General features: G+C 56.4%; 1 protein-coding gene across 7 annotated transcripts in view; it reads right to left on the reverse strand.

The window, feature by feature from the left end:
• Positions 1-25,632, reverse strand: part of TTC7A (tetratricopeptide repeat domain 7A) — a 136,664-nt gene that overhangs the window by 61,975 nt on the left and 49,057 nt on the right. For 5 of the 7 annotated variants that reach the window (XM_051839053.3, XM_051839079.3, XM_017340791.4 and 2 more), the window contains 5 exons: positions 14,955-15,085; positions 10,691-10,806; positions 1,573-1,651; positions 753-910; positions 116-179 (listed from right to left, as the gene is read on the reverse strand). In XM_051839053.3, the coding sequence (XP_051695013.1) occupies positions 116-179; positions 753-910; positions 1,573-1,651; positions 10,691-10,806; positions 14,955-15,085 (548 nt within the window). Of the gene's footprint in view, positions 1-115; positions 180-752; positions 911-1,572; positions 1,652-10,690; positions 10,807-14,954; positions 15,086-15,651; positions 21,010-21,035; positions 21,051-25,632 lie in introns of those variants that run through there. The other 2 variants (XM_089327697.1, XM_017340793.4) reach the window with 2 other exon arrangements.

Below are 25,632 nucleotides of genomic sequence, written 5' to 3' on the forward strand. Positions count from 1 at the left end.
TGCCTGCAGGGGTGGTGCCAAGAAGTTCCCAATTTGGGGGCATCGCTGGGACGCACCCAAGCCCCACAGCCCTAGCCCCCAGGGCCAGAGGCCCCGAGGCACACCCTGGGCTTACCATGGACTCGCTGATGAGCAGCAGCAGGAGGGCTTCCTCAATGTTATCCTTTGGGCAGTAGAGGCTGAAAGACACAAACGGCAGCCCCGGCTCCAGCACCGACAGCGCCTGGCCCGTCACATGGGCCCTCTGCCCCGAGTCAGCACCAGCCCTGGTAAGGTGACCCTCTCTTGAATAATTCATGGCCACCGGATGCCACCTGTGGCTCTTTTATGCGCTCCAGAATGACCGGGCGGAAAGGCTGCAGTGGGCAGTGGTGGCCAGGTTGGAATCTTGCAGGTGCTCAGGACAAACACACACCCCCCCTTCCAGCACCCAGCACTGTGTGAAGGAGCTGGGGCGAGGGGCCAGGAGGGCAGATGCCACAGATCCTGCCTTCCATGACCGGCACCAAGAGCAGGATGCAACAGGCCAGACCACCAGGAAGGCAGGGAGCACCCACAATCGTTTGGCCATGGGTACCTGGCAGGTTCCTTGCGCCATCCCCACATGGAGGCCTCCTTCTCTCATCTCCTTGGCCCCCTGGATCCTAGGGAGCCTGCCAGGCAGTGGGTTGGGTGCAGGTGCAGGTCTGAGAGAGCAGCCACCAGCAAGCCCCCCTGCCCAGGTGTGGCCCCACGAGGCAGGCAAAACTTACTTGTCTCCTTCGTAGAGCTGCGGTCTCCGCAGGGCCTGTGTGACGAAGGCGTTCTCCTCCTTGTTCATGAACTCAGGCAGAGGGTAGGACAGGGGGTTCCAGTAGCACTCCTCACTCAGGGAGTGCAGCAGGACCCCCGCCAGGTGCTTGGCCGCCACCTGGCAGACAGTAGGGGACTCACACTCAGGCATGTGTGCCAGCCTTCCCTGAACGTCCTCACACACCCTCTGCCCACCTCCAGCTGAATCTGCCTCCTTGTGGTGTGCAGCCCCTCAGAGCAGCCCCCATGGCTCCACTCCCATGGGGTCTGCTCATTTCTGTAGGCCCCTCCTGCGTGGGGCTTCCCCACCGTCTGCTGACCCTGGCTTCAGCTTTCGTCTCCCCATCTCCCAGATAAGGGAGGCCGGCATAGCTCTCGGGACTCAGCAGGCTCTTGCAGGCTCCTGGCTCTCTCCACCAGATGCCTCTCTGATCCCTGACCGAGAACTTGTGTGGGAGAAGCAGCTGGTGGCTCTGATTTTGGATGAAGTTAAGGCCTAGGAAGGCAGGCCTGGGCTGGGGCAGGAAAGCAGAGCCAGTGTTATTCTTAGGATCATAAACAGATCCCTAAGAGTTAGCATCCACCTTGCTAGGATACCGTTTGGCTCTGGGAAGGGCTGGCAGTAGATTTTAAATCCGATCTAATGCTAGGCGCTGTCTGCGAGGCTGTGGGGAGAAGGATGCTGAGCTCGATTAGCAATGTCTGCCACGAAGGGGGGAGGAGCACGCAGGGGTCACCTGCTAGGACTTCTGCCTGGAGTGCCCCCCGCCCCCACATTACCACTTTGAAGTTCTGCGTGGCTTTGGTCTCCACCATGCGTAGAACCTCCCGGAGCTCTCTCATGCCCTTCACGATGTTCCTGTGGGGAGGCCAGCAGGAGCAGGGGCCTTAGCAGTCCAGCTCCCGCTAAGACACCTGCACTCAAGCCATGTACCCTGGGAGGAGCCCTAGGCGAGCCCTTCAGTCATTAGAATGAGAGGTCAGAACTGCCGCACCAGCGGCCTCAAGTACGGGACATCACCAAAGAGCCTTGGGCTTCCGGTTCATACCAAGACCGTGTACAGCAAATAAGGTGTCATCTCCGCCCAAGAACCTCAAGTCTTCCCCCATCGCTGGCTGCATCCGGTCAACTCCGGAATCCACCCTGTCCTCCTGGTCATTACTACCAGGGCTTCCTACAGGCCTGCATCGCCCCGGGGCCCAGGCTCACCCGCTCCAGGCAGCTCTCTGTGCGTCGCCATAATTCCAGGCTTTTTGCAGTGTTATCCACAATGAAAACTCACATTGCAACTCAGTACATACTTCCCCTACAGAAGACTGGGGGAAATTTCCCGACACAATACCGACCGCTACTGCGAGCGATCAACTCAGGCAGCCTCTCCCTTACCTCCCCGCTACCCCGACTTTGTAAAGTGCTGGCTGCAGCCCATCGATCTGGTAACCACTAATGCGCTGTGGCCTGCAGCCTGCAAAGCTGTCCCCAAGGCCTCTCTGGGGGCCGCTGACTCACAGAAGCCAGCTGGATCCTCCTGGCCCCTCCAGTGCCCCACCCTCTCCCCAGACCCCAAGAACTCCTTCCACGTGGCTTCCTGGGGGCTCAGGGACCCCGGAGCCACAGCAGGACAAGTTTTCAGATCAAGACCGTCGCCTTCCAAGAAGCTCTGGCTTCAGAAACGAAAGCCAGAAGTGTGCAGCTACCAACATTATAAGCATAGGTGCTTGGCTTTAGGGCTGAGAATGGAGACAATGCCCCTTAGTTTAGGGTCGGAGTCACAGTGCCTTTCCCTAGCCTGTCCAGGGCCATGACGAAGTTGGGAGTGGTGAGACAACAAGAACCTCAGCCCCTCAGAGGTGGTTCGGTGCAGGCATTGTTGCTGCCCTGCGGCCCAGGGAAGCAGTTCACCTCTGCGGGCCGAGGACTCCTCGTCTGGGAAGTGGCCCCGGGCATCTGGGTCTGAATCCCACCTTCATGTTGTCCACCACGCATGGCACATCTCCTGCGTTTCGGATGCAACGTTTTTATGTCTTTCTCCTTGGGTAGATATCTTACCTTAGTCACAAATACCTGACATCATGCATGGCCTTGATGTGGTTACTTTTTGCCAGCTGATATTAAACACGGAAGTCTTTCTCAAAAGTCAATGTCTGCATCACTTAAAACCACCTGTGTATCACAAGAGGTACTCATCTCACCTGGGACCAATGATGGTTTAGGCCAGAACACCTGTTCTGAGCCCCCAACCAGACCTGCTCATGTGAAACTCTGGGGTGGGGCCCAGCAATGCAGCCCTTCCCAAGTCCCCAGGGGGTTCCACTGGACACCCCAGTTTGGGAACCACTGGTTTAGCTCCCTCCCCACCCTGCCCCAGTGTCTTCCTGTTCTAGTCTGAGAAGCCAGGTTTCAGAAGAGACAACAGACCACGGAGACAGGTGCTCTGACGCCAGATCCTCAAACTGTACTCCAAGTCTTGGTCTCCCGACTTTCCTCACGGTGCTTCCATGGAGATGATGCACCTGCGGCCCCAAGCACACTCGGTGGGTGGCAGGGGCTCAGTAAACACCACTGCCCTTTCTCCTCCTATTCTGGCTCTTAAGACCATGGGACTCACATTTTAATGCACCTTATGTTACATGAGAGGCACAGGGTGCCCGAGTGGACCCTGAAGTTTGTGTCCTTCTTTCTTCTACCAGCCTGACCCCACAGGGGACCTATGACCCACAGGCCCCAGGAGGAGGAGGGGCCTTCAGCAGGGGCTTGTCTGTCCCACCAAGGCCTCTGCCTCAGAGCTGCACAGTAAGCAACAGGCCAGGCCAGCTCAGCTGAGGGGACAGCCTGGCACCAGCCATGGTCAGGACAGCTTCAAGACCCAGAGTGTGTGAGCCACCAGGAAACAGAGGCAATGGCCAGAACCCACACTGCACCAGAACTCTGCTGAGGTGGGCTGGGCCCGAGGCCGCCTGGGCCCAGTGGCTCAGATGAAGCTGGCAGCTCCTGGGCCAGTGGGGGATTTTCCACTCTGCAGGCCACCTGCCAGCCTGGCCTCCTCCCTGCCAGCCTGGCCCAGCTGCTACCAGGAGCCAGGGCACAGAATGGCCACAGTCCCCTCTCCTCCTACCAGCCCACCCACGAGGACTGTCCTCTGTGTCACTGCCGGACACGCTCAGCCTTTGGTCTCTACATGGCCAACAGTCCTGGAGCAGCAGATGAGAAAAACCTGGGGACTCAGAGAAACACGGACTCCCAGGGACCCCATGCTCCACCACACACACACACACACACACACTCATACACAAACACACACTCATACACAAACACACTCATACACAGAGACACTCATACACACACACAAATACACACACACTCATACACACACTCATACACAAACACACACACTCATACATACACACACTCATACATAGACACTGATACACAAACACACTCATACACACACACTCATACACAAACACACACTCATACACACACTCATACAGACATACACACTCATACACAGACACTCATACACAAACACACTCATACACACACACAAATACACACACTCATACACAAACACACACACTCACATGCACACACTCATACACACGAAGGAATCCGCAGGTCTGAATGAGATCCTGGGTCTCAAATATCATCTTTTTAGTATTTCCAAACTGGTAAGGGATTTTGGCATCTAACTCAGCTCCCAGGAATCCTTAGCAAAGCAAAGAGGCATCCGCAGGCATGTTCTGAGTCCACCTCTGTTTACATTGCGCGCCTTTGCAGAGAGGACCCCGCACAGAGGGGCCAGGGGCTGGGCTGCACGGGGCAGGTGTGGGCTCCCAGCTGACGCTGTCCTGCTCCGCAGTGCTGGGGAAGCCCCTGTGCCTCGGCTTACCCTGCTGAGAAGCGAGAAACCAGATGGGCCTTCTCCAGGGCTCCCCAGATGGCCGCAGGCCTGAGAGATCCCAGCCCAGCGCTCCAGCCGCCCGTGCCAGGTAGGACCTGGGCTCTTCCAAGCCGTTTCTGGCTGCCCCAGGAAAGGCCAGTTTGAAAGACCTCTTTGTTCTCATCTCTCCTGCTGACCTTTCTGAGCAAAGCTGCCCACTTACAACAATATCCAAGCAGGGCCTCAAACAAACCCTGGCCCAGAAATGGGCTGCGTGGGGAGAAGCCAGGAAGCCGTTTATTCCAACTAAAGTAAAGCCTGATTGGCCAAGAACACACACACACACACACACACACAGAGGAAGATGTGTAGTGACGGGTGAAGGGCGACGGCTGGTCTCAGGGAGGCCTGTAGGTGGGCCGTGCACGGGACGGCGAGCCCTCAGCAGCAGCGTACAGCGGTGCACAGTTTGTCAAAGCCTTTTGCTGGGCTCAGTCCTTGCAGCTTCTGATGAGCTGGGGGCTGCCGGCAGGCTTTGCTATCCTAACAAGCACAGCCCAATGTGTGGTGCCCAGAAGGCTCTCAAGAAATCATGGGAGAACACAGGCACTGCCCTTTTCCAACAGGAAAACCAAAGCCTGGCAGGTGCCCGCCTTTCCAGGCCACCACTGAGCCACGGGGAGAAGCTGGCTTCCGCAGGCAGCGCAGGGTTCTGGTGTGACTCCTTCCACCCCGAGACAGACAGTGTCTGCCCGTAGACCTGGCACAGCTACACTCTCCTCTCCTGGTCATCCGAACCCCAGAATTCCTGGGGCTCAACTTACTAAGTCTTTTCAAAGCACTCACTGCATACCAAGTGCCTGGTCTGCAGCCCTGTCCTAAGAGGCATTCAATAAACACTGGTGCAAGAAATGAAATGAAGAGACTGGATGAGTGAGTGGCTCTCTTACCCATAGGCCTGCACGGAAGGAGCCCGGTCTGTTAGCGAAGCCACGGTGCTGGCTCACTCGGCACTGAGCAACGTGTTTTGCACAACATAAGTGCTTGGCAGGTATTTTTCTAGAGAGGTGGGTTTGATTGAAAGAGAAAATGAGAAACTGCAGTGGAACTGACACTGAATGGAACCCAAACAGACACAGCTGCACACGAGGCAGAACAGAGGCAGGGCTGGCCCCGCCCACTGGGTTTGAGGGGTTCCCGGAGGGGCACAGCCAGTCGCCAGACCCGATGGCTGGAGGGCTGAATCAGGGGACAGGCTGGGGGAATTTCCAGCTCTCATCAAGCTGCTCACTCCTGCCGCAGCCCCAGATCGTCTGCTTCAGGAACTAGGACTCTCCTCCTCGCCTCCAGCCCGGAGGAAGGCAGGGACGATGCCCCGGCAACGGGCTCCTTCCTTCCTTTCCAGTGAGGCGGCAAAGATCGAGGAGGGGCCGCTCCTAAGAAGAGGCTGTGCGTTAGGAGAGGCTGCACTGGGCCTTGCACAGCACACAGAACGCCAGGAGGCTCACGGCAGGGGGCTCTGTCCCTTGCCCTTCCCAGCCCTCTGGGTTCGAGGTGGCTGAGAACAGAATCGCAGCTCACAGAATGCATGCCCCACAGGGGCCACACCGAACAGCAGGCTGCGTTATCTATGCTTCATGCCCCTTCACTGCAACACCCACCTGGCACGAGTGAAGTGTGCAATCATACATACACAGGGGGAGTGGGGGAGAGAGAGCGAGCCAGGCTACACGGGACCGCACACCTGCCAAGCCTGGGAACTCCCTTAGAACACACACATTCCCTTCCCCTCTGTTTGATTTGGGTACAGTGAACACATGTGGCTATAGCAATTAAAAAAAATCTCTTTTCAAAAGAACAAGCATGATACACACACCCCACCACACCCCACCTGGTTCAGTGCACACTCACTCCCAGCCCCGAGCGAAGAGAGCATTCTGCCAGGGCCAGGCACAAGGAGGGGGAAAAGAACGATCCAGAGAGAAATGGCCCCTTGCCTGCTCTGGGTGAAGGCGCAGGGTTGGCTCCAGACCTTGGTCTTGGGTGGTGACCAGGCATTGGGTTCTCACGAGGTCAGAGCCACTGACAGGGATGAGCAGTTCCCAGGGGAACCAGACAGTCTGTATCCGGATCTCCCCAGCTTCGCCCTCGGGCTGCTGGGGCGGGCAGGGAACAAAGCTCCTCTCAGACGCCTCCCCCCTCCCCTACAGCCAAGCCCCAGGTCTACCTGCCATTGCCCGGGCCTCGCCTCCAGAACCGTCAGAAAAGCGCCCCCTCCTGGCAGCCCCATGGCTTCAGGACTGCCTGGGCCTAGGCTCCAACCAGAGTCCACGGCTGCCCTCTAGTGGCAGCGAGGGGACGCGGAGGCCTCAGGGAGGTGCAGTTGGCGCTGGCTCAGTGAGAAGCCCTGTCATCAGCCACAGAGCAAGAGGCAGGAGTCATCCGTGAGAATGAACCTGCTGGGTCAATAGGGCAAGGCCCTCGGAAGAAAGGAATGCCCCCGGGGAACACAGATGAAACAGGGCAGCGTCTCAGGCTGAGCCAGAAGGCGGGAGGCTCAGGCTGCCCCAAGCTCAGAAGGAGGGCATCGCAGCCAAGGCCACCCACTCTGCACAATGGATGATACCACGCTCCTGGAACTGTGTTCAGGCTGGACGCTGGGCAGGCGCTGCTTGTGGCCCTGGCCTAGGCTCAGCAGGGGTTCCAGGGAGCTCTGCAGCCCGGGGTCCTGCCCCGCCACTCCTCCCCGGCACTGTGCTCAGCTGCTGGCAGGGGCCACCCTCTCACAGGCAGCACCCCTCCAGGCATCCTCCCCCTCCTCCTCCCTAGCACGGAGCACGGCCAGACCTTATCCATCGGCTCCCCTTTGGGGTACAACTACCATCAGGGGAGGGAGCCTCAGCAGCAGGGGCGGGCCTGGCCCCTTGTGGGCATTCGGGCTGGCTGGGAAATGAACTGGGGGTGTCCTCACCTCAGGCCCGTTCCCCCGGAGGAGCTGTGAGCTCCCTGAGTGCCGGGCAAGGTCCCCCCCCCCGCCCCCCGGCTTGGATCTAACCGGCAGGAAGTGGCTCTGTAGCCCCTGACGTGGCTTTCCAGAGCTGCCCAGGCTGTCTTCTCCAGGGCCATCACACACCCCTGGGGCACAGGACAAACAGAAGCCCCATCTTAGAAACTGAGTAGAGGAAGAATGGAGGAGGAACCTGCCCAGGGCCATGTGGTGGCCTCCAACTCCCAGGCCCTCCACCGACATCCTCCAGGTGGCAAGGACATCAAACTTGCCATACCAGACACTGGGACATGGCACCTGCCAAGCGTGAGCAGACTGAGGGGACCAACGCTACGCTTAGCTCCAGGCAGTGCAGCCTGGTGGTGAAGGGTGCCAGTGCTGAGTCACAAGGGCCCCGCCTGCACAGCCCTGGCCCCATCCAGCACATGTCACTCTTGCTCCCTGTGCCTCAGTTTCCCCCCTGCTAATCACAGCACCTACCTCAGCAGACTGCTGGGAGAACAAACACATGTGAGCTAAGTTATTACAAGGCCTGGTGCAAATTCAGGACTTAATATGCAGCCTGCATGATTCGAATGCATATTTGTTAGTTGAATGCATGAAAGAGAGGAAATACTGAAATGAGAACCATCTCCAAATTCTCCTCATGTACAAGAACAGCTTCTGTGCCCTACAAGGGTCCTGGGCGAGAGGACCCCCTTAAACTCTGCAGAGCAGGTGGCCAACAAGCTGTTGGCCATAGAGGGCAAAAAAAGACAGCAAAGGTTGTGGGTCCACCGGAGGGCTCAACTGCAGCTCCTCCCCTCCGCCAAGACACCATGGCCACGAGCGGGCAGCGATGTTTTGTAAGCTGCAGCTGATCCTGCTCTACAGGCTCCCTCTGTACTCCCTGAGGTGCTGACAAGCTGCAGATCCGACCCGGGCCCCTCCTTCCAGCCTCTGCAGCTGGGAGCCAAGGGTGACACCTCTTCATGTGCCCCAGATTCATGGCCAGTGAAAGGGTTCCCAAGAGGAGGGGGCTCTAGGCAGCGGCCCCAGGCACAGCAAAGCAAGGGCAATGGTAGTCTCCAGGGAGAGCTGCCTGGCGATGCAAACAGGAACCAGCTCGCAATGGCAAAGACACCAAAACAGTAGCTGTGGGGGTGGAGCGGAGGCCACGGTGCTCCTTGGTGCTCTGTGCAGGACTCCTCCACAGGTGCAGGTGGTCTCAGGAGCCCAGGGCCATGCCAGGCCCACCCTGGGGGTGGGCCTCCTTGGCTCCCTGGGCCTCCTGATCCACATGTCCCGAATGGGGACACCAGACTGTCCCTGGCCTGGAAGGTGTCAAGTTCATGTTTGGGGCCACAGCCTGTTTTGCTGTGGACAGCATGAAAAATAATACCAATAAACAACGCCCTGAGCAGCTGTGAGGCGGCGGGTGCTTCTGGGTGACTTGATATCACAGTGATGCCACGAGGCAGGCGTGGTCCTCATCCTCCACCCCCACCCCTGCTCAAAGAGCCCTGAGTGGAAGAGGCAGGCTCCACGCAGCCTGGACTATGGGGAGCTACTTTTGATTGCTTAGAAAAAGAGAGGAAAAAATGTATCTGTTTATCTACACTTGATCACAGAAGACATGGAAGACATAATGTCAACCTGTTAACAGTGATTATCAACAGCAGGGCTTGTCAAGTGTTTTCTGTAAAGGGCCAGAGCCAGCTGAGGGTTGAGCTGATGACCAATGGCCAATGATGTCCTCAGTCATGGCCACAACGACACCGCCACAAAGCCCTGGAGCACAGGGGTCGGAGGACTTTGCAGTGGCGTGCAAGGCGTCACACTCAGCAAGGGCATGGAAGCCTCACGCCCTCGCCCCACTCCGTGTCCTGGACGGCTCCGCTGCACCATCAAATCAGCGAGCCTGAGAAGCAAGGGGTCATGGCACCTCTGATTTGTAGCCAAGTCAGACAGAAGCCATGTGCAATCTGGGACCTCTAACACTTGTGTCTGAACGGCAGGGTAGAGTTGGGGGAGGGAGCAACAGTCTTACAGGACCGAGCCTGTGGGGTCTTCCCTAACGCTAGCTTACCAGTTCATGTCAGAACTGAATTGGGTGGTAGGACCACCTGCTGGGGCTGGAGGCTGTGGGTGGGGAGGAACCCCAGGCCACGGGTCACAGCAGCAGTCTGTGCTGTATACTGAGCAGAGGGTAGGAGAAAACACTAAGTTTGTTTTGTCTGGCTCAACAGTTGTCTCATGCAAGACCCACCTATTCAAACACAGCTCCGTGGGAAAGACAGCATAAGTGAAATTCAATAGCTAAGTCACACCAAAAAGGACAGTTAGCCCTCAGAGAATTCCAGAAAGCTGTGTGATCCTGACCCAGGGCCTCCCTCACCCCCCACATACCAGTGAGGGGAGGCAGAGAAAGGTGGGGTGGGGGAGTGATGAGCCTCCCGCGCATGGGGACGGCACTTGGCACACCTGAGTCCCCTTCTCCGGCCCCAATGACCTCTAGCCCTGGCCCAGTGTCTGCAAAGGACAAAACCTCTGCTGCAGAGGCAGGCAGGAAACCCCAGTCCCCGCCCAGGAGCCCACAGCCAGATGGACGGACAGCAGCCTCCTGGTTCTGCAGCTTCTCACAGTCCCACCCCAAAGTGGCGTGGGGCCTTCGTTTCCACCACACCTCCCCACCCTTTAGAAGCCAGAACGAGTGGGCATCAGCCTTCCCATTGGATTTCAGAGGAGCCCAAGAGAGGCGACGCGACCTGGCCTGCACCTCGACCCAGTGGACACCCCCCGACTGTCCCAACCAGCTGTCCCCGGCCCTCTCCGTGGCCCCCCAGCCCCTCAGGCTCCTGCGGCCTCCCCTCCTGAGAGCCAAACCTGCTCTTCTTCCAAGCAGTTTTCCTCCCAAGCACCTGCTGGTTTTATTGCTTCCGTGGCTTCCAGGAGCCTGGCCCTCCCCTCCCAGGGACAGCCTCTGCGGTGGGGCTGAGGGCACCATCAGAAGCGGCTGCCCAGGACCTACCCCTTCTTCAGGTTCTTCACGTAGGCGCTCTGCAGGGCTGCTTCCAGGAAGTAGGTGAGCTCGTAGTCGGCCAGGTGAGAGCCTTTCAGATGCCGGGATGTGCTATTACTTGTGGTCTGGGAAGGGGACAGAGCGCGGGGGTCAGCCCAGCCAGTGGGGATGGCCCTGCTACCACCCCAGTCCCAGCTCCGTGGTTCTTGGGTCTCAGGCAGCTGAGGGCTTCCAGGGGCCCCAAGACAAGGTACAGGCAAGCAGGCTTTCCTGCCAGGCCCAACAGCCCCGGGGCCTGCGGTGCATGCAAAACTCAGCTCACTTTAACTGAAGTAAGTCTGACACACTCTGTCCCCACTTAAATGTTGGGGGGCCACGAACTCCACACTGAGCATGAGTTCTTCAACAATCCCAGGGCTTTAAATAGTTCATCTAATTCTGAACACAGAGGCACAGACAGGCTCTCCTCCCGGCCCAGGGTGACGCCGCGTGTGGGTGGCAGAAGCAGGCAGCCAGGCTCCTGCACCTACGGTCTTTCCCTCTACCGTGTGAGGACTTCCCTGTCTGCTGCTGGCCATGCTGAGGTCCCTTCCCAAGCACCCCCGTTCTGCTGCATATGAAAATCTCCTCTCCCACAGGCACAGGCCCTGTCTCTCAAATTCCACTACTGCCCACATCCCGCACCCCTACCCCGAGGAAGGAAAAAGAGCGGGGCAAGGAAACTGGCACGGAAGAGGCCCCACAACCCCAAGTCTTGCTTAAGCGTCACAGCAGCCCGCGTGACTGGTTTTGTCTGGTCTTACAGATGGGAAACTGAGGATCGGGAAGTGCCTCAGGGGACCAGCACTGTGGCCCAGCAGGTTAAGCTGCTTGTGACGGGCCATCCCGTATCCATATCAGTGCTGGGTTCAAGTCCAGGTTGCTCCACTTCCGATCCAGCTTGCTGCTAATGCACCTGGGAGGGCAGTGGGAATGACCCAGTACTCACGCTCCTGCTACCCATGTGGGCTCCTGGCTTCAGAGTGGTCCGACCTGGCTGCTGCAGCCATGTGGGGAGTGAAATCTCGTTTTCTCTCTCTCTCTCTCTCTCCCTTTCTCTGTATCACTCTTCCTTTCAAATAAATAAATCCTTAAAAAGTGAGTGTAGACATGAACTGCAGATTCACATCTGGCTTGCTACAGAGTCCAGGTGGTGTCTACTGCTCCCACAAACACCTGAGTGTCTCCTATGGGCTGGGCACTGCTTCGCCCCTATCACGCAGGCAGGCAATGTCAGAGCATCGCAAGCACTGAGATCCTTGGTTCCAGGAAAGGCCAGGAACAGTTCCGTTATTAAGTGAGCCATGGCTGGAGCCCTGGTACTGATGGGGTCGACCCAGTCCCACCAAGACGGGCCTGCCTTCACATGCCACCTTGCTAAGCGAAAAATCTTAGGGGGGAAAAAAAAACAACGAGCCATTCATCCTACCTTTCAGAAAATAAAGTGGATTTAAAACCTCAGAGCCCAGCTCGCAGGAGAGAACGCAGCATTTCTGAGAATGCAATGGGTTTTCTCCAAAGCACATGCGAGTCCCGTGGGGCGAGCTCGTGAAGCCTGGCTGTCACACGGTGATCCTCACGGCCTTGGCCGACACCAGCTCATCCATGCCCACGGGAAGAGCACTCCAGCCCTGTGTTTGCTAGGCCCCTCAATCACGGCCCCCTTCCTCCTTATGTACAAGCTAGCAGAGGGACTCGCTCGGGGGGACGGCCGGCAATTTGGGACTGTCAGAGTTGTGCTGCTGGCATCTGATGGGTAGAGGTCAGCAACGCTGCCAGACCTCCAGGAGTGCACGGGGCAGCGAAGAACAAGCCAGCCCCAAAAGTCCCCAGTGCTGGGGCCAGAACCGCTGTGCTAGGGAAATTGGCCTGGGCTGATGTGGATGCCCCAAAAAGGCCCATCACAAAACCAGGAGCTGGGCCGACATTTTGGCACGGGTCAAAGTGGGAGAGGCTCCAGTGTCTCGTGGACTCTCAGCTCGTGGCCACCTTTCCCCTCGGGGCACCAGTCCTAGCTGCGCTGCTCCAGGACCTGCCCAACATCTGCCAAGCAGAAGGCCTCAGCCCCGGCCCTGTGTCTCCCCCACAGGCAGTCGGCCGTGCTCCCTGGGTCTGGATCTTGCCCAAACCACTTATGAGCTGTGTGAGCCCCAGGAAGCTCTGGGGCGCCTCTCTGAGCACCAGTTTCCTTGTTGGAAGAGGGGAATAACCACAGTGGCTACCTGATCCCACTGACACAAGGGTTCCTGCAGGCTGGCTGCAGGGCCACATTAAGCTTGCGCAGTGGAGCTTGACACCACAGTAGGTACTCAGTGTGGGGCAGGTTACCTGTGCTCCCCCATTAATCCAAGAGCCCCTCCAAAGTGGAAAGACTGGGGCCCCCCTCCCCAACCCCTTCCCCCGCTGTTACCATGGATGCTGCTGCCTCCAGGAATCCAGCCGCTGCACACAGCTGATCCAGGGCCTGGGGCAGCTGGGAGACGAGGGGCCTGAGAACTACCAGGGCCCTGCTCTTTGCTCACCTCCCCAAAGCTTGGACAATGGGCCTAAGACCACTCACTACCCAGGGGCCAGGCAAGGAGCTCCCGAGAACAGGGAAGGATGCCAGCCTGCCTCTACTCCGTCAACAGGGGCGTGTGAGAGTGATGCGCTCCCTCTAGTCTCATCTGCCCAACAGTGACAACTACCACCTCTGCTTCGTAGGGCTGTTGTGAGGGGGACACAAGTTCATGGATTGCAACAGGACTGTGGGGGCCGGCTCTGTGGCACAGTAGGTTAAGCCTCTGCCTGAGGTGCCGGCATCTTGTATGGGTACTAGTTCAAGTCCCAGCTGCTCCACTTCCAATCCAGCTCCCTGTTGTGGCCTGGGAAGGTAGTGGAAGATGGCCCAAGTGCTTGGGCCCCTGCACCCACATGAGAGACCCAGGTGAAGCTCCTGGCTCCTGGCTCCAGATCAGATCAGCTCCAGCAGTTGCAGCCATTTGGGGAGTGAACCAGTGGATGGAAGATGGATCTCTGTGTCTTTCCCTCTCTCTCTCTCTCTCAGTAACTCTGCCTTTCAAATAAATGATCTCTGAAAGAAAGAGAGAGAGAGAGAGAGAGAGAGGCAGGGAGGGAGGGAAGGAGAAAGAGAGAAAGAGAAAGACAAAAAAAGAAAGAGAGGGAAGGAGGGAGGGAGGGAGAGAGAGAGAGTGAGAGAAAAAGAGAGAGAGAGAAAGAAAGAAAGAAAGAAAGAAAGAAAGAAAGAAAGAAAGAAAGAAAGAAAAAGAGAGAGAGAGGGAAGGAGGGAGGGAGGGAGAAAGAGAGAGAGAGAAAGGACAGATGGACGGACGGACTTTTGGTTGTGCAAGATGAGCTCACCAAAGACTTCCCAGTCCCTCACACACAGCATGGATTTGTATTTATTTACTAATATTATTTCTGGGAGTGTTGGGGAGCAGAGGGTTAAGCCACCACTTGGGCTTAGTTGCCAGGTCGAGTTCTGGCTGCTCCACTTCCCAGCCAGCCCCCTGCTAATGTGCCTGGGCAGTAGAAGAAGATGGCTCAAGTGCTTGAATCCCTGCCACTCCTGTGGGAGACCCAGATGGAGTTCCTTGCTCTTGGCTTTAGCCTGGCCCAGCCGGAGCTGTTGTGGACATTTGGGGAGTGAACCAGCAGATGGAAGATCTCTGTCACTCTGCCTTTTTTTTTTTTTTTAAAGACAGAGATACAGAGAGAGGTAGGGACAGAGAGAGAGGTCTTCTACCCACTGGTTCACTCCCTAGATGGCCGCAACGGCCCGAGCTGCGCTGATCCGAAGCCAGGAGCCAGGAACTTCTTCCATGTCTCCCACGCGGGTGCAGGAGCCCAAGGACTTGGGCCATCTTCTACTGCTTTTCCAGGCCACAGCAGAGAGCTGGATTGGAAGAGGAGCAGCCGGGACTAGAACCAGCGCTTCAGGCCAGGGCTTTAACCTGCTGCGCCACAGTGCCAGCCCCTGTCACTCTGCCTTTTAAAATAAATATTTACAAAATTAAAAACCCACAACTATTTCCTGGTAGTAGAGAGTCTCCTAACCAAATGCATGCACTGTCGTGAGCTCTCCAGCCCACGAAGGCGGGTATCTTGGCGGAGCAGGAGGAGGTGCCTGTTTCTAATTTGCCCATGGGTGACTTATAGGCTTAGTAGGGTGTCCATGGCTTCAGGTGTTCCATGGACGGCAGCTGCCGCCGTGGGGCTGTTATTCCCAGCTCACCTTTTCCAATTCCTGCAGGAACACCTGAGCGATCCAGGAGGCCCTCTCGAAACAGGCGATCACTTCCTCCTCCCTCTCGGTCAGGCGGTAGTGCGAGGCGATGGAGTTGGGAAGGCGTTCTAAGGAGAGGCCTGCAGGAGGAAGGCAGCCCCTCAGACCTGCCCTGCGCGGACCCCCGACTGCAGGCCCTTCCCATGGGCCCTGGGGGCGCTCTCCAGGGGGACACACGCTGTAGGGCAGCCAGCGGGAGGCAGACGTCTGCAAGGGGCAGGGAGGAAGCTAAAGCAGTGGTGGTATTAGCAGTGGCCGGGAACAAGCAATGGGCTGGGAGGAGGCATCACGCTGGGTCATTTCCCACCCAACTCCTACCTCTCTGCCCAGGCCAGCTCCCCAGGAAGCCGCCCCTGACCCCTCCTCCTTCCAGTGCTCAGAAGAAAAGCACCCAGCCTCCAGGTGCTCACCCCTGCCTCTTCTGTATCGTGGTCATCTATGGGCAGCTCTTCCCTCACCCTGGACTCTGCGTGGGTGACTGCCCCGACCCCGGGCCAGCACTGCACATGGCAGGAGCCCAAGTGAAGCAGACCATGCATTTCTGCCACACACGTAGGTTTATCTGCATTCAGTGTGCCCCTGTCCCTTCCTGGAGTGGACACCTGCCATGTTTGCTTCCTGATTTTCTTCAGTAAGGGCAACTCACTTTGCCTCTGGCCATCGATGCCAGAGCTAATCATGAAGGGCTCTGTGATTGGCTATGGGTAAACACGTGACTCAGTCTGGGCCAATGGGAAGCAGTCTCATATTGTTGCTCTTTGCACTGGGGCTGTTCAGCTGGCAGCGGAGGTCAGCCTGGACAGGTCAGGGAAGGCCTGTGTTAAAATGACACAGTCTGCACTACACGAATACAGACAGCACTGCTCGGCCGGACGCTAAACACGCCTCGGACAGTAAATGCAGTTTTAGCCACAATTAAAAAAATGTAAATTATTAAAATAAAAGCATAGCTCCCAAGCCCAAAAGATACAAGTAGCTGCTCCCACCATTAAACAAATAATCTGTAAGAAAAGAAAGCATTGTTACATGTATTAGAAATGAATGCTGTAAAGAAAAATAATTGTGTGTATCAGGTTTAAAAAAGACAATAAAAAGTCATGAAAAAAAATGAAGTTCACATAAAATGAGAAATGATAGAAAGGGTGAATTCTGAAAGATGCTATTTGGGCACCTGGATTCAGCCTTGCCTGAAGTTCTCCCTGCTGAAAATTTCCAGTGTACAACCAAAAGCCCAACACTCTCTCTTCCACTCCTTCTTTCTTTTCCCTTTCTCTAGTCCCGTCCCCCCCCCCCCCCCCCGCTTTGTCAAAGTCGGCTGGACTTGAGTTCCTGTCACCTGCTGCTAACACAGGCCCCACGAGGGTGCTGCTCTGGCTGGACCTTGGGTTCCCCTGGGCAGAATCAGTGTCCAACTCTCCCTCAGCCTAACACGGCACACTTCACATGCTGCAGGTACTCCAGGTGAGCTACTTCCTGCCCTGTGAGTTCCACACCCAACGGAAGACAGGGCCTGCAGCACACATCTCCACCCCCTTCCACCAGCTCATCTCAGGCTCTGTCTCTGGAGCGGATGTCCACAGTGGCCTCCTAGCTGGGCTCCCTGCCTCCAGCCGCCCCCACTGCCATCCATCCTGCATACTGCTTCTGGGGTTCTTTCTAAGGCGCTCCGGGGTCCTCACTACTACAGGGGAAGGCTGAAACTCCTGGCATCCCACACCAGGAGGCCGGCCAGAACCCATCCCTATCCACTCTCCATCCTCCTCTCTTGTTCCCACTCCCTCTCCCACATCCACTCTCAACCTCTTGCTCCCAGCTGCGGGGTGGGGGGATTCCTTCCTGAGTTGCTCAGGGTTTTCCTCCTGCTTGGAATGCACCCCCTCACAAGTCCACACAGAACTACTGCTCACCTTCTGACCTTCTGACCCCTGCGTGCCGCCTCCTCTGTGAAGCCCTTCTGGATACTCCCTGATATAATCAGCCACTCCCACCTCTGAGCCTGGTCTATATTTTATATGGTCCTGTCTCACCACTCCAGACCCCAGGCTCCTCCGAGACATCAACCTGATCCTGCTCATCTCCTTCCACCCAGCACGCGGTGAGTACTGGACAAGCACTGGCTGCATGGATGAGAAAGCGACAGGCCCAGCACGTCTGCAAATCTGAGGAATCACTTCTGTTTTTCTGGGCTAGATTACGACAGAGTTTCTACGCCTTCGGATTCAGTGGCCTTGCCTTCTGCCAGGCCGGGCTGTAACTAGGTGCAAAGGTCAGGTGCCCCGGCCCGGGGGCAGGGGGACACAGAGCCCAACACGGAGACGCTGTTCGCAGGGTCACCGTGTGTCGCTGTGCCTCCTGCCACCTGACCCACAACCAGGAGGGATGCGCTCCCCACTGCAGGGCACTACGGTGGGAGGAGGAACAGAGGCAGCAAGAGGCCGGCTGTGCTGCTCACTGCCCGGCTGGCCCAGCCCTCCTCCCCACACAGGCGGCTGGCCACCTGGCAGGAGGATGGGACAAACACACTGCGGTTCATGTGGCCCCGACACTTGTCTCTGAGAATTCTACAGCCCATCCACCTTGAGCATTCAAAGCAAAGCCACCTCCTCCCGGACGCCCTCCCAGGTGGAGGGAAGCCTGACCCGCTGAACCAGCAGAGCGTGTCAGCTCATCTCCCACGCCTGTGCCTTTTCCCTTCATTGTCAGTGTGCTCTCGGCTCATTTCCTCTTCTTCTTTAACGTTTATTTATTTATTTGAAAGGTAGAGATACAGAGATCTTCCATCCACTGATTCTTTCTGTTTTTTAAAGATTTGTTTTATTTATTTGAAAAGCAGAGTTAGAGAGAGAAAGGGAGAGACAGAGAGAGAGGTCTTCCATCCACTGGTTCTCTCCCCAAACAGCCACAGGTACCAGGGCTGAGCCAGGTGGAAGCCAAGAGCTAGTTTATTCTGGGTCTCCCACGTGGGTGCAGGGGCCCAAGTACTTGGGCCATCTTCTGCTGCTTTCCTAGGCGCATTAGCAGGGAGCTGGATCAGAAGAGAAGCAGCCGGGTCTCGAACCCGTGGCCATATGGGATGCCAGCACAGCAGGCTGTGGTTTAATCCGCTACACTACAATACCAGCCCCCTAATGGTTCATTCTTTCAAATGCCCACAATAGCAGGGGCTGGGCCAAGCTGGAGCCAGGAGCCTGGAACTCCAGCTAGGTCTCCCACGTGGGTGTCAGGGAACCAACTACCCAAGCCATCACCTGCAGCTTCCCAGGGTGTGCACTAGCAGGAACCCTATGGTACTTGAACCCACGCGTTCTGATATGGAATCTGAGTGGCCCGAGCAGCATCTTCACTGCTGGGCCAAGCACCTGCCCCTCTCTGCCCACTCCCGATTGATCTCTGCAACACGGTGATAGCAGAGGGCCTAGTGCGCAGGGAGTTCCTGATGGACACAAAGATGAACAGGCATATTCACCACGCTGAATGGACAGCCCAGTGGGGTTTCTCCCTCTCCATGATAACCTGGTAGGGGTGGGTGCTGCGACACAGAGGGCTAAGCCTCCACTTGGGGTATCTGCATCCTGTATCAGAGGGCAGTTTCAGCTCCCTGCCAACGCAGCCAGGGAGGCAGCAGATAATGGCCCAAGCACTTGGGCCCCTGCCACCAATGTGGGAGACTTGGGTGAAGTTTCAGGCTCCTGGCTTCAGCCTGGCCCTGGCTTTTGTAGGCACTTGGGGGAGTAAATGAGCAGACAAGAGATCTCTGTGTGTCTCTGTCTCTGTCGCTCTGCTTTTCAAGTAGATGAAAATAAAATAAATATTTTTAAATGGTAAGCAAACTGTCAAATATATATATGCAATGGGATATAAAGAAAAATTTTAAAAACTCACATATACCCACAACATGAATGAATTTCCCCAAAATTATATTATGCAAAACAAGCCAGACCCAGAAAGCACACGCTGTATGATTTGATTTACATGACATTCAAAAGGACAAATGAGCCTATCTTAACTGAAAACAGTGGTTACCTGGAGCCTGAGGGAACTTTCTAGAGTGATGGAAATGGTCCATACCACGAGTAGGGTGCTGCTGGCATGAGCACTGACTGCAAGCCGACTTGTCAAACTACACACTGGGATTTGTCTGTCTCTCTTAGAAAAGTCTGTCTAATGGAGATAATGCCTTTTTAAAAGGAAGTGGTCAGGGCTGGCATTGTGGTACAGCATGTTAAGCTGCTGCCTATGACACAGCATCCCATCTGAGCGCTGGTTCTAGTCCCGGCTGCTCCACTGCCAATCCAGCTCCCTGCTAATGAGCCTGGGAAAGAGCAGCAGCAGGTGGCCCAGGTCCTTGGGCCTCTGTTACCTAAATGGGAGATGGGGAGGGAGATCTAGGCTCCTGGCTTCAGCCCTGGTTGTTGTGGCCATTTAGGGAGTAAACCAGTGAATGGAAGATCTCTCTCCCTCCCTCCCTCTCTCTGACACACGCCTTTCAAATAGAAAAATAAATCTTTAAAAAATAATAAAAAATTTCAAAGGAAGTGGAAATAAAAGGAAGGGAAATAAAAGCTCATAGGGGAGAGAAAGCAACACTGAACTGATGTCCGGGAGGTAACTGTCACCACACCTAAGACCAGAAATGCTTCTGGAGCCACCGTGGCTTTTCCACGCAGGGTCGCAGCCAGGCACCGGGTTCTGCCACCCACAGGGGCATCCTTACCTGCTTTCACTCTGACTGACACCAAGGCCCCCTGTCCTGTGTCTGCGGGGGACCCTCCACCAGAGTTCTTCCCTGGGGTCCCCGCACCCTCTGCCCTGTGAGCACTACCGCACAAATGGCCAGGGCTGGACAGTGGCTCCTGAGCCCAGCCTCCGAGGAGCCCAGCAATGAAATGCAGCCCTCTGGGGCGGCCACAAAGTGCCTGGTGCTGCCTCGTGACCGCCACGGGCAGAAGGGGCCTTTCTATACAAAGAGCCAGCTCAGCAAGCCCCGGGAAAGCTTTCAAGATGACACCTTGTTTTCTCCTTAACTCTGAACTTCTGGGTTGCAGGCAAAGCGGCCCCGGCACAGCCCGGGATGACTCACGGCAGCCTAGGCAGCTGCCCTGTCAGGGAGCCCCGCCCAAACAGAGCTTTGAATCCTGGAGACAGAGACGGAGAACCTGAAGCCTCCTATGCTACAGACACGTGGACCCCACTGCCCCAACCTGGCCTCCCCAGACAGTCAAAGAGCACCAGGCACCCGCAGCACCCACAGAGGGCCAAGGCCAGAGCTGAGCACCGTGGGAAAGGAGGAAGGATGTGATGTCCCTTCAGCAAGGCCACGGGCAGGAGAACCCTCACAGATCACACTCGAGGGTGAGCAACCAATGCGAAAAGCAGAATTATGTGACGCAGCCTCCCACTTCCAGGTACACACACACAAGAATTGAAGGCAGGGTCTCTCTTGAAGAGATGTGAGCCCACCGACGCTCGCAGCAGCACCATTCACAGCAGCCATGAGCTGGGAAGGAGCAGGCGTCCACTGACAGGTGAATGGACAAACACACTGGGGGATGCACAGACCGCAGCGTTGCTCAGCCCCACGGAGACAGGCACCTGACACGGGGTCCAGTGCGGACAAGCCCCAGGACCCTACACCAAGCGCAATAAGCCACACACACAAACACACAAATACTGCCTGATTCTGTAAATTCACAGAAACAGAAAACAGACAGGTGGTTGCCAGGGCTGGGGGAAGAGGGAACGATATGCTGTTGTTTAGAGGGTATGGAGTTTCAGTTTTGCAACATGACAAGCGCGTGGAGATGGGTTGCATAACCATGGCTTAATAGTACTGAACTACACACATAAAAATGGTGATGACGGTACATTTTTCTGGTACATCTGTTTGAACACAATTCTTCTCAATGAAAAACAAAAGCAAGCAATTTGACTTCTATATTCAAGTTTCTAAAACATGCACATTCTTTGATCCAGTAATTCCAGGAGTTTATCTTTAAAAAAAAAAAAAAAGCGACGCATGCAAAAATTTACCTTTAAGGATCTCCACTGCAGCATTGTTTACGATGGCAAAAAAACAAAAAAGATTTAGCACACAGGTCCAATGGAGAAGTTCACAGAATCAGCATAGATTCTCACAGTGAAATGCCATAAAGCTACTTAATAGAGATATTGACGTGGACTAGCAAATGGCACACAAAACATCAATGTTAGCTTTAAAAAGATTATAAAACATGACTATGTAAGCTGATTTTTGTCTGAAAAACACAAACCTAAAGGGTAAAAGTCTGGAAGTGTATATAGCACCTTTATAGAGATCTAAGTTCTCCAAATACAAAATGAGACTGCTAACAACACCTAGCTCAGACTGTGGCCATGATCATTAGACCAGATGAAACGGGCCAGCATTATTGGGACATAGCGGGTGAAGCCACAGCCTATAGAGCGCCAGCCGGAGTCCCGGCTGCTCTGCTTCCAATCCAGCTCCCTCGTGAAGCTGGGAAAGCAGCAGAAGATGGCCCAAGTGCTTGTCCCTGCCACCCCTGTGGGAGACCCGGATGGAGTTTAGGGCTCCTGGCTTTGGCCTGGCCCAACCCCGGCCATTAGGACCCTTTGGGGAGTCAACCAGCAGAGAGATTAACTCTCTCTTTATTTCTCCCTCTCTGTCACTCTGCCTTTCAAATAAATAAAGTAAATATTTCTTTAAACAACTTGAGTGAAACATGATAAAGAATGGAATGCACGCTCTCAAAAAATACTTTCCAAGGGATGTTCACAGTGGCCTTTTAGGAAGGGGTCTAAGTCTTCGCCAAGGTTGCAAACGAGAAATCGAAAGTCAGGGCAGATTCATTCCAAGGCCCCCCAGCGAAAAATGCCAGATTTGAGACTGGATCCAGGTTTCTCGGCTCAGGCTTCCATGTGTCTTCCATTCCCTTAAGTGACCCGACAGGGATCCCCAAATCTCCGGCTTGTAGTGGCTCCAACATCTGATGGCTGCATTTCAGCTGTCTTCACTGGCAGGACCTCAAACTTGTGCTTCAAGGCCGTGTCCTCACTCCACACCCCCAGCTGGTTTCAGGAGGAGCCCCCATGACGCAGGGAGACAGCATGGACTCCTGGGGCTGCAGCCCGAGGTCTCCCTCTCGAGGTGCGGTGAAAACCATCTTGCCCCACTGCTCTGGCCGGCTGAAGACCCATCTTTCCCTGTTTTATGCCTCTCTGCCCAGAAAGGCACTGAACAAAGTCTTGGTGAACCTCAGCCAACACATTCAGCCTCCTTCCAAGACAGCCCCCACCCCGCGGGCCTGCTCATGCCCTGCATCCAGGAGCCAGCCTCTCGCCCACTCCTGGCCCAGCCTGTGGGCCGGGGCAGCAGGACCACCAGGGCTGACCCTTTCCCCCACAGCGTAGCCCATGGCCCTTAGAGAAGGAAGCCAAAATCAACAGCTCATTCCGACCATGCCAGCGCTGAAAAAAACAACACGAGAAACAAATATGCCACCGCATCCTGGCTTCGTGTTTGTAAAAGTTTTCATAAGCCACAAAATCACAGATGAGAGCTAACGGCCTGGGGCTGCAGGCACCACGGGAGAACAGGAAAACAGGAACCAGAACTACCGAAGGGCCGAGGAGAGGGACTTGCAGACCGTAACCCTCACAGCTACCTCGGTGCAGTTCAGCTTTCACTTTTCCCGGCAACTCCACAGTCCAGCAGCGCACTGCAGGGCGCTTTGTGCACTGGGGTCACTTTCTTCCAGCGCCGCCCAGAGTGTGGGCTGCGGCCTCCCCGGACGCACAGGAGAGAAGGGCGGCAAGGCTCAGACACACGGCCCGGGGCCAGAACTTGGCACCAATGAGGGGTCGCAGCAGGACACGTCCTCAGCACCCTGAGCTAGTGCCAGAGAAAAAGAACACAGGCCTGGGAGAGGGGTGGGAAGCGGGAGCCACAGAACAGCCCTCGGGGCCAGCAACGGGGTGCACTGGGGCAGCCTGAGATGGTGCAGGGGCAGGCAGGTCCTGAAGTGTCCTGGACGCCAACCAGAGATGGGCAATGTCCCGCAGGGCTCAGAGCTACAGAAGAGGACCGTGTGTTACCCCAGATGCAGAAGGGCATGAGCCTAGGTCTAGCCCAGACCTCTCTGCTCCAGATCCTACAGAAGACCAACCCAGGCAATGTGCTGACCAAGAGGTGAGCCCAATTTGGGGGATAACGGACTGCGGTGTACCTTATGGTGCAGTGACCTGGGGCCAAGAAGGTTCTAGAAAACCAGCAAAAAGAGGCACCTAGGTCTTCCTGCTCAGTTCTCAGCTCCTTCTCCTGGGGCCTACCTGGTGCTCACCCTCATTTTTCTAATCCTTCCCATACTCACACCACCCCGCTGAGCCTCGGAAGGTGTGACTGCACCCCACCATCACAAAAGCCCCCTCCTCCCCATCACTTCCTGGGGACTTTCCTCCCGACTTCCTCCACCTAGAAGGCACCTCCTGCACTCAGCCTGAAGCTGAAGCTCAGGCTCACCTCCCCACACACCTGTGAAGATGCCAAGCTGTCCAGGGTGCCCTCATCTCCCGCTCTGTAGCACTGTGGCTCCACTGAACGTGCAGTCCTGGGGTGCCAGGGACAGGCCCGACAGCTGGAGTCAGAGACAGCGGAGCTCCGGTCCTGACCCTGCCACTACAGATGTGACCCTGCCCTCTACATTTCTCAGCACCCTGATCGCTTCTCTTCCAGTCCCCCGGGCTCAGGTCGGGGCAATCCCACCTCTGGCACTGACCCAGCATCCTAGTATCCATATCAGGGGTGGGCATGAGATCAAGCCAGGTCAATGAGAACCTCTCCTGGTACTTCCTCCTCTGAGGCTATGAGTGCTACACTGTAAGGACCATGTAACCTGGAGTGGCTGAGAAAGAGAGGCCTCGTGGCCGGCGCCGCGGCTCACTAGGCTAATCTCCACCTTGCGGCGCCGGCACACCGGGTCCTAGTCCCGTTCAGGGTGCTGGATTCTGTCCCGGTTGCCCCTCTTCCAGGCCAGCTCTCTGCTGTGGCCAGGGAGTGGAGTGGAGGATGGCCCAAGTACTTGGGCCCTGCACCCCATGGGAGACCAGGAGAAGTACCTGGCTCCTGCCATCGGATCAGTGTGGTGCACCGGCCGCGGCAGCCATTGGAGGGTGAACCAACGACAAAGGAAGACCTTTCTCTCTGTCTCTCTCTCTCACTGTCCACTCTGCCTGTCAAAAAAAAAAAAAAAGAAAGAGAGGCCTCGTATACTCTTTGAACCCCAGGATCCAGCTATGCCTGATGCTGTTCTACAAGCTACGTGGGCCTACAAATATCCAGTCCTCTCCGCTTTCCGGTGCTAACTTTTCCAGCTGGCTGGAGTTGCATCCGTGTCGTGACGACACCAGGTCTGGCGAAGCAGATCTCCAGAGGCACGGTTCAGAGCGGACGATTCCTGCGACACATGACTGGCCGGGCCGAGATCAGGGCGGGCAGTGAGGATGTCGCTGTCGTCCAGCTAGGAAACGGGAGTCACAAAGAGGACATGGGCAGCACCACTTTCATCTGGAGGTGAGACTGCACCGAAGCGGCTGGCGTTCGCAGGCATGTGGTAGAACATTCTAGGGTATTAGCCTATGATGGCGCTTCATGCAGCCCAGGGCAAGGCCTCTAGAAACTAAGCCGCACAAGCTTCGCTCTGCAGTCCTTCGGACACGACAAGGTTTGGCCAAGGAACCCTGCCGTACACAACAACCCAAGATGCAGCGGAGTGACGTCATCACGGGAGCTGGAATTTCCTGAGGGCAGTGCCGGAAGAGGCAGGGAGACTGGACCCCATCAGGAGAGAAGGCTGGGGCTGGGGAAAGGCCTGAAAACAGGCACTCCCAAGACCTCACCAGGAGCCCCTGCTGGGGCTCCCCCGGGACAATGGGCCTGTGCCCCCCAGTCCAGCCTACAGGGCACCCATTAACCCAAGGGCTGCAGAGCCCAGAAGAGCCCTGAGAGCTGCAGCCAGGACAGAGCCCTCCAGGCCCACACGAGTGTGGGCTGTGGTTTCTCATGCGTGGAGCCCAGGACCCGAAAGCTTGTTCGCAGGCAGTTCTCAGGAGCCGTGGAGCCAGACAGACCCCACCGCCGGCAAACGAGGCCTCAGCTGTCCCGCTCCTGGGTCATCTCGGGGGGGTCCGCTCCCATCAGTGGGGCAGCTGCCCAGAATGGGCTCTTCACAAACGCTCCCCTCGGAGAGAGGGGAAGGTGGGCCAAAGGTCAAGAGTCAAGGCCAGACAAGGCAGAGCCCCCTAGGGACAGAACTGGGGCAGCCACAAGTGAAGACACCACAGCCAGGAAGTCTGCCACCCTGCTCCAGCGACAAGCCACACAGTGACCCCTGCTGCAGGGTTCCCCTTCCTGCCTTTTCCAAATGCCAGACTTCACCGAGGCTACAACCTGTGCAAACAGGGCCTGGACAGGAAAGTGGGGCGCCAGGCAGTTTAGGTGGCTCTGCCACAGTCACCCCATGCTTAGCTCCTCCTCCCAAGGAGGTGCTCCCCCACCCCACCCCTGCCAGAGCCACATCACGCCAGGAGCAGGCTCCGCTCACCTGCCTGCCTGCCCGCCCCTGCCCCAGGGCAG

This window comes from Oryctolagus cuniculus, chromosome 2 (assembly GCF_051225735.1).
Source record: "Oryctolagus cuniculus isolate XC-2025 breed Fujian yellow rabbit chromosome 2, ASM5122573v1, whole genome shotgun sequence".
In the NCBI taxonomy this organism is placed as follows: Eukaryota; Metazoa; Chordata; class Mammalia; order Lagomorpha; family Leporidae; genus Oryctolagus; species Oryctolagus cuniculus.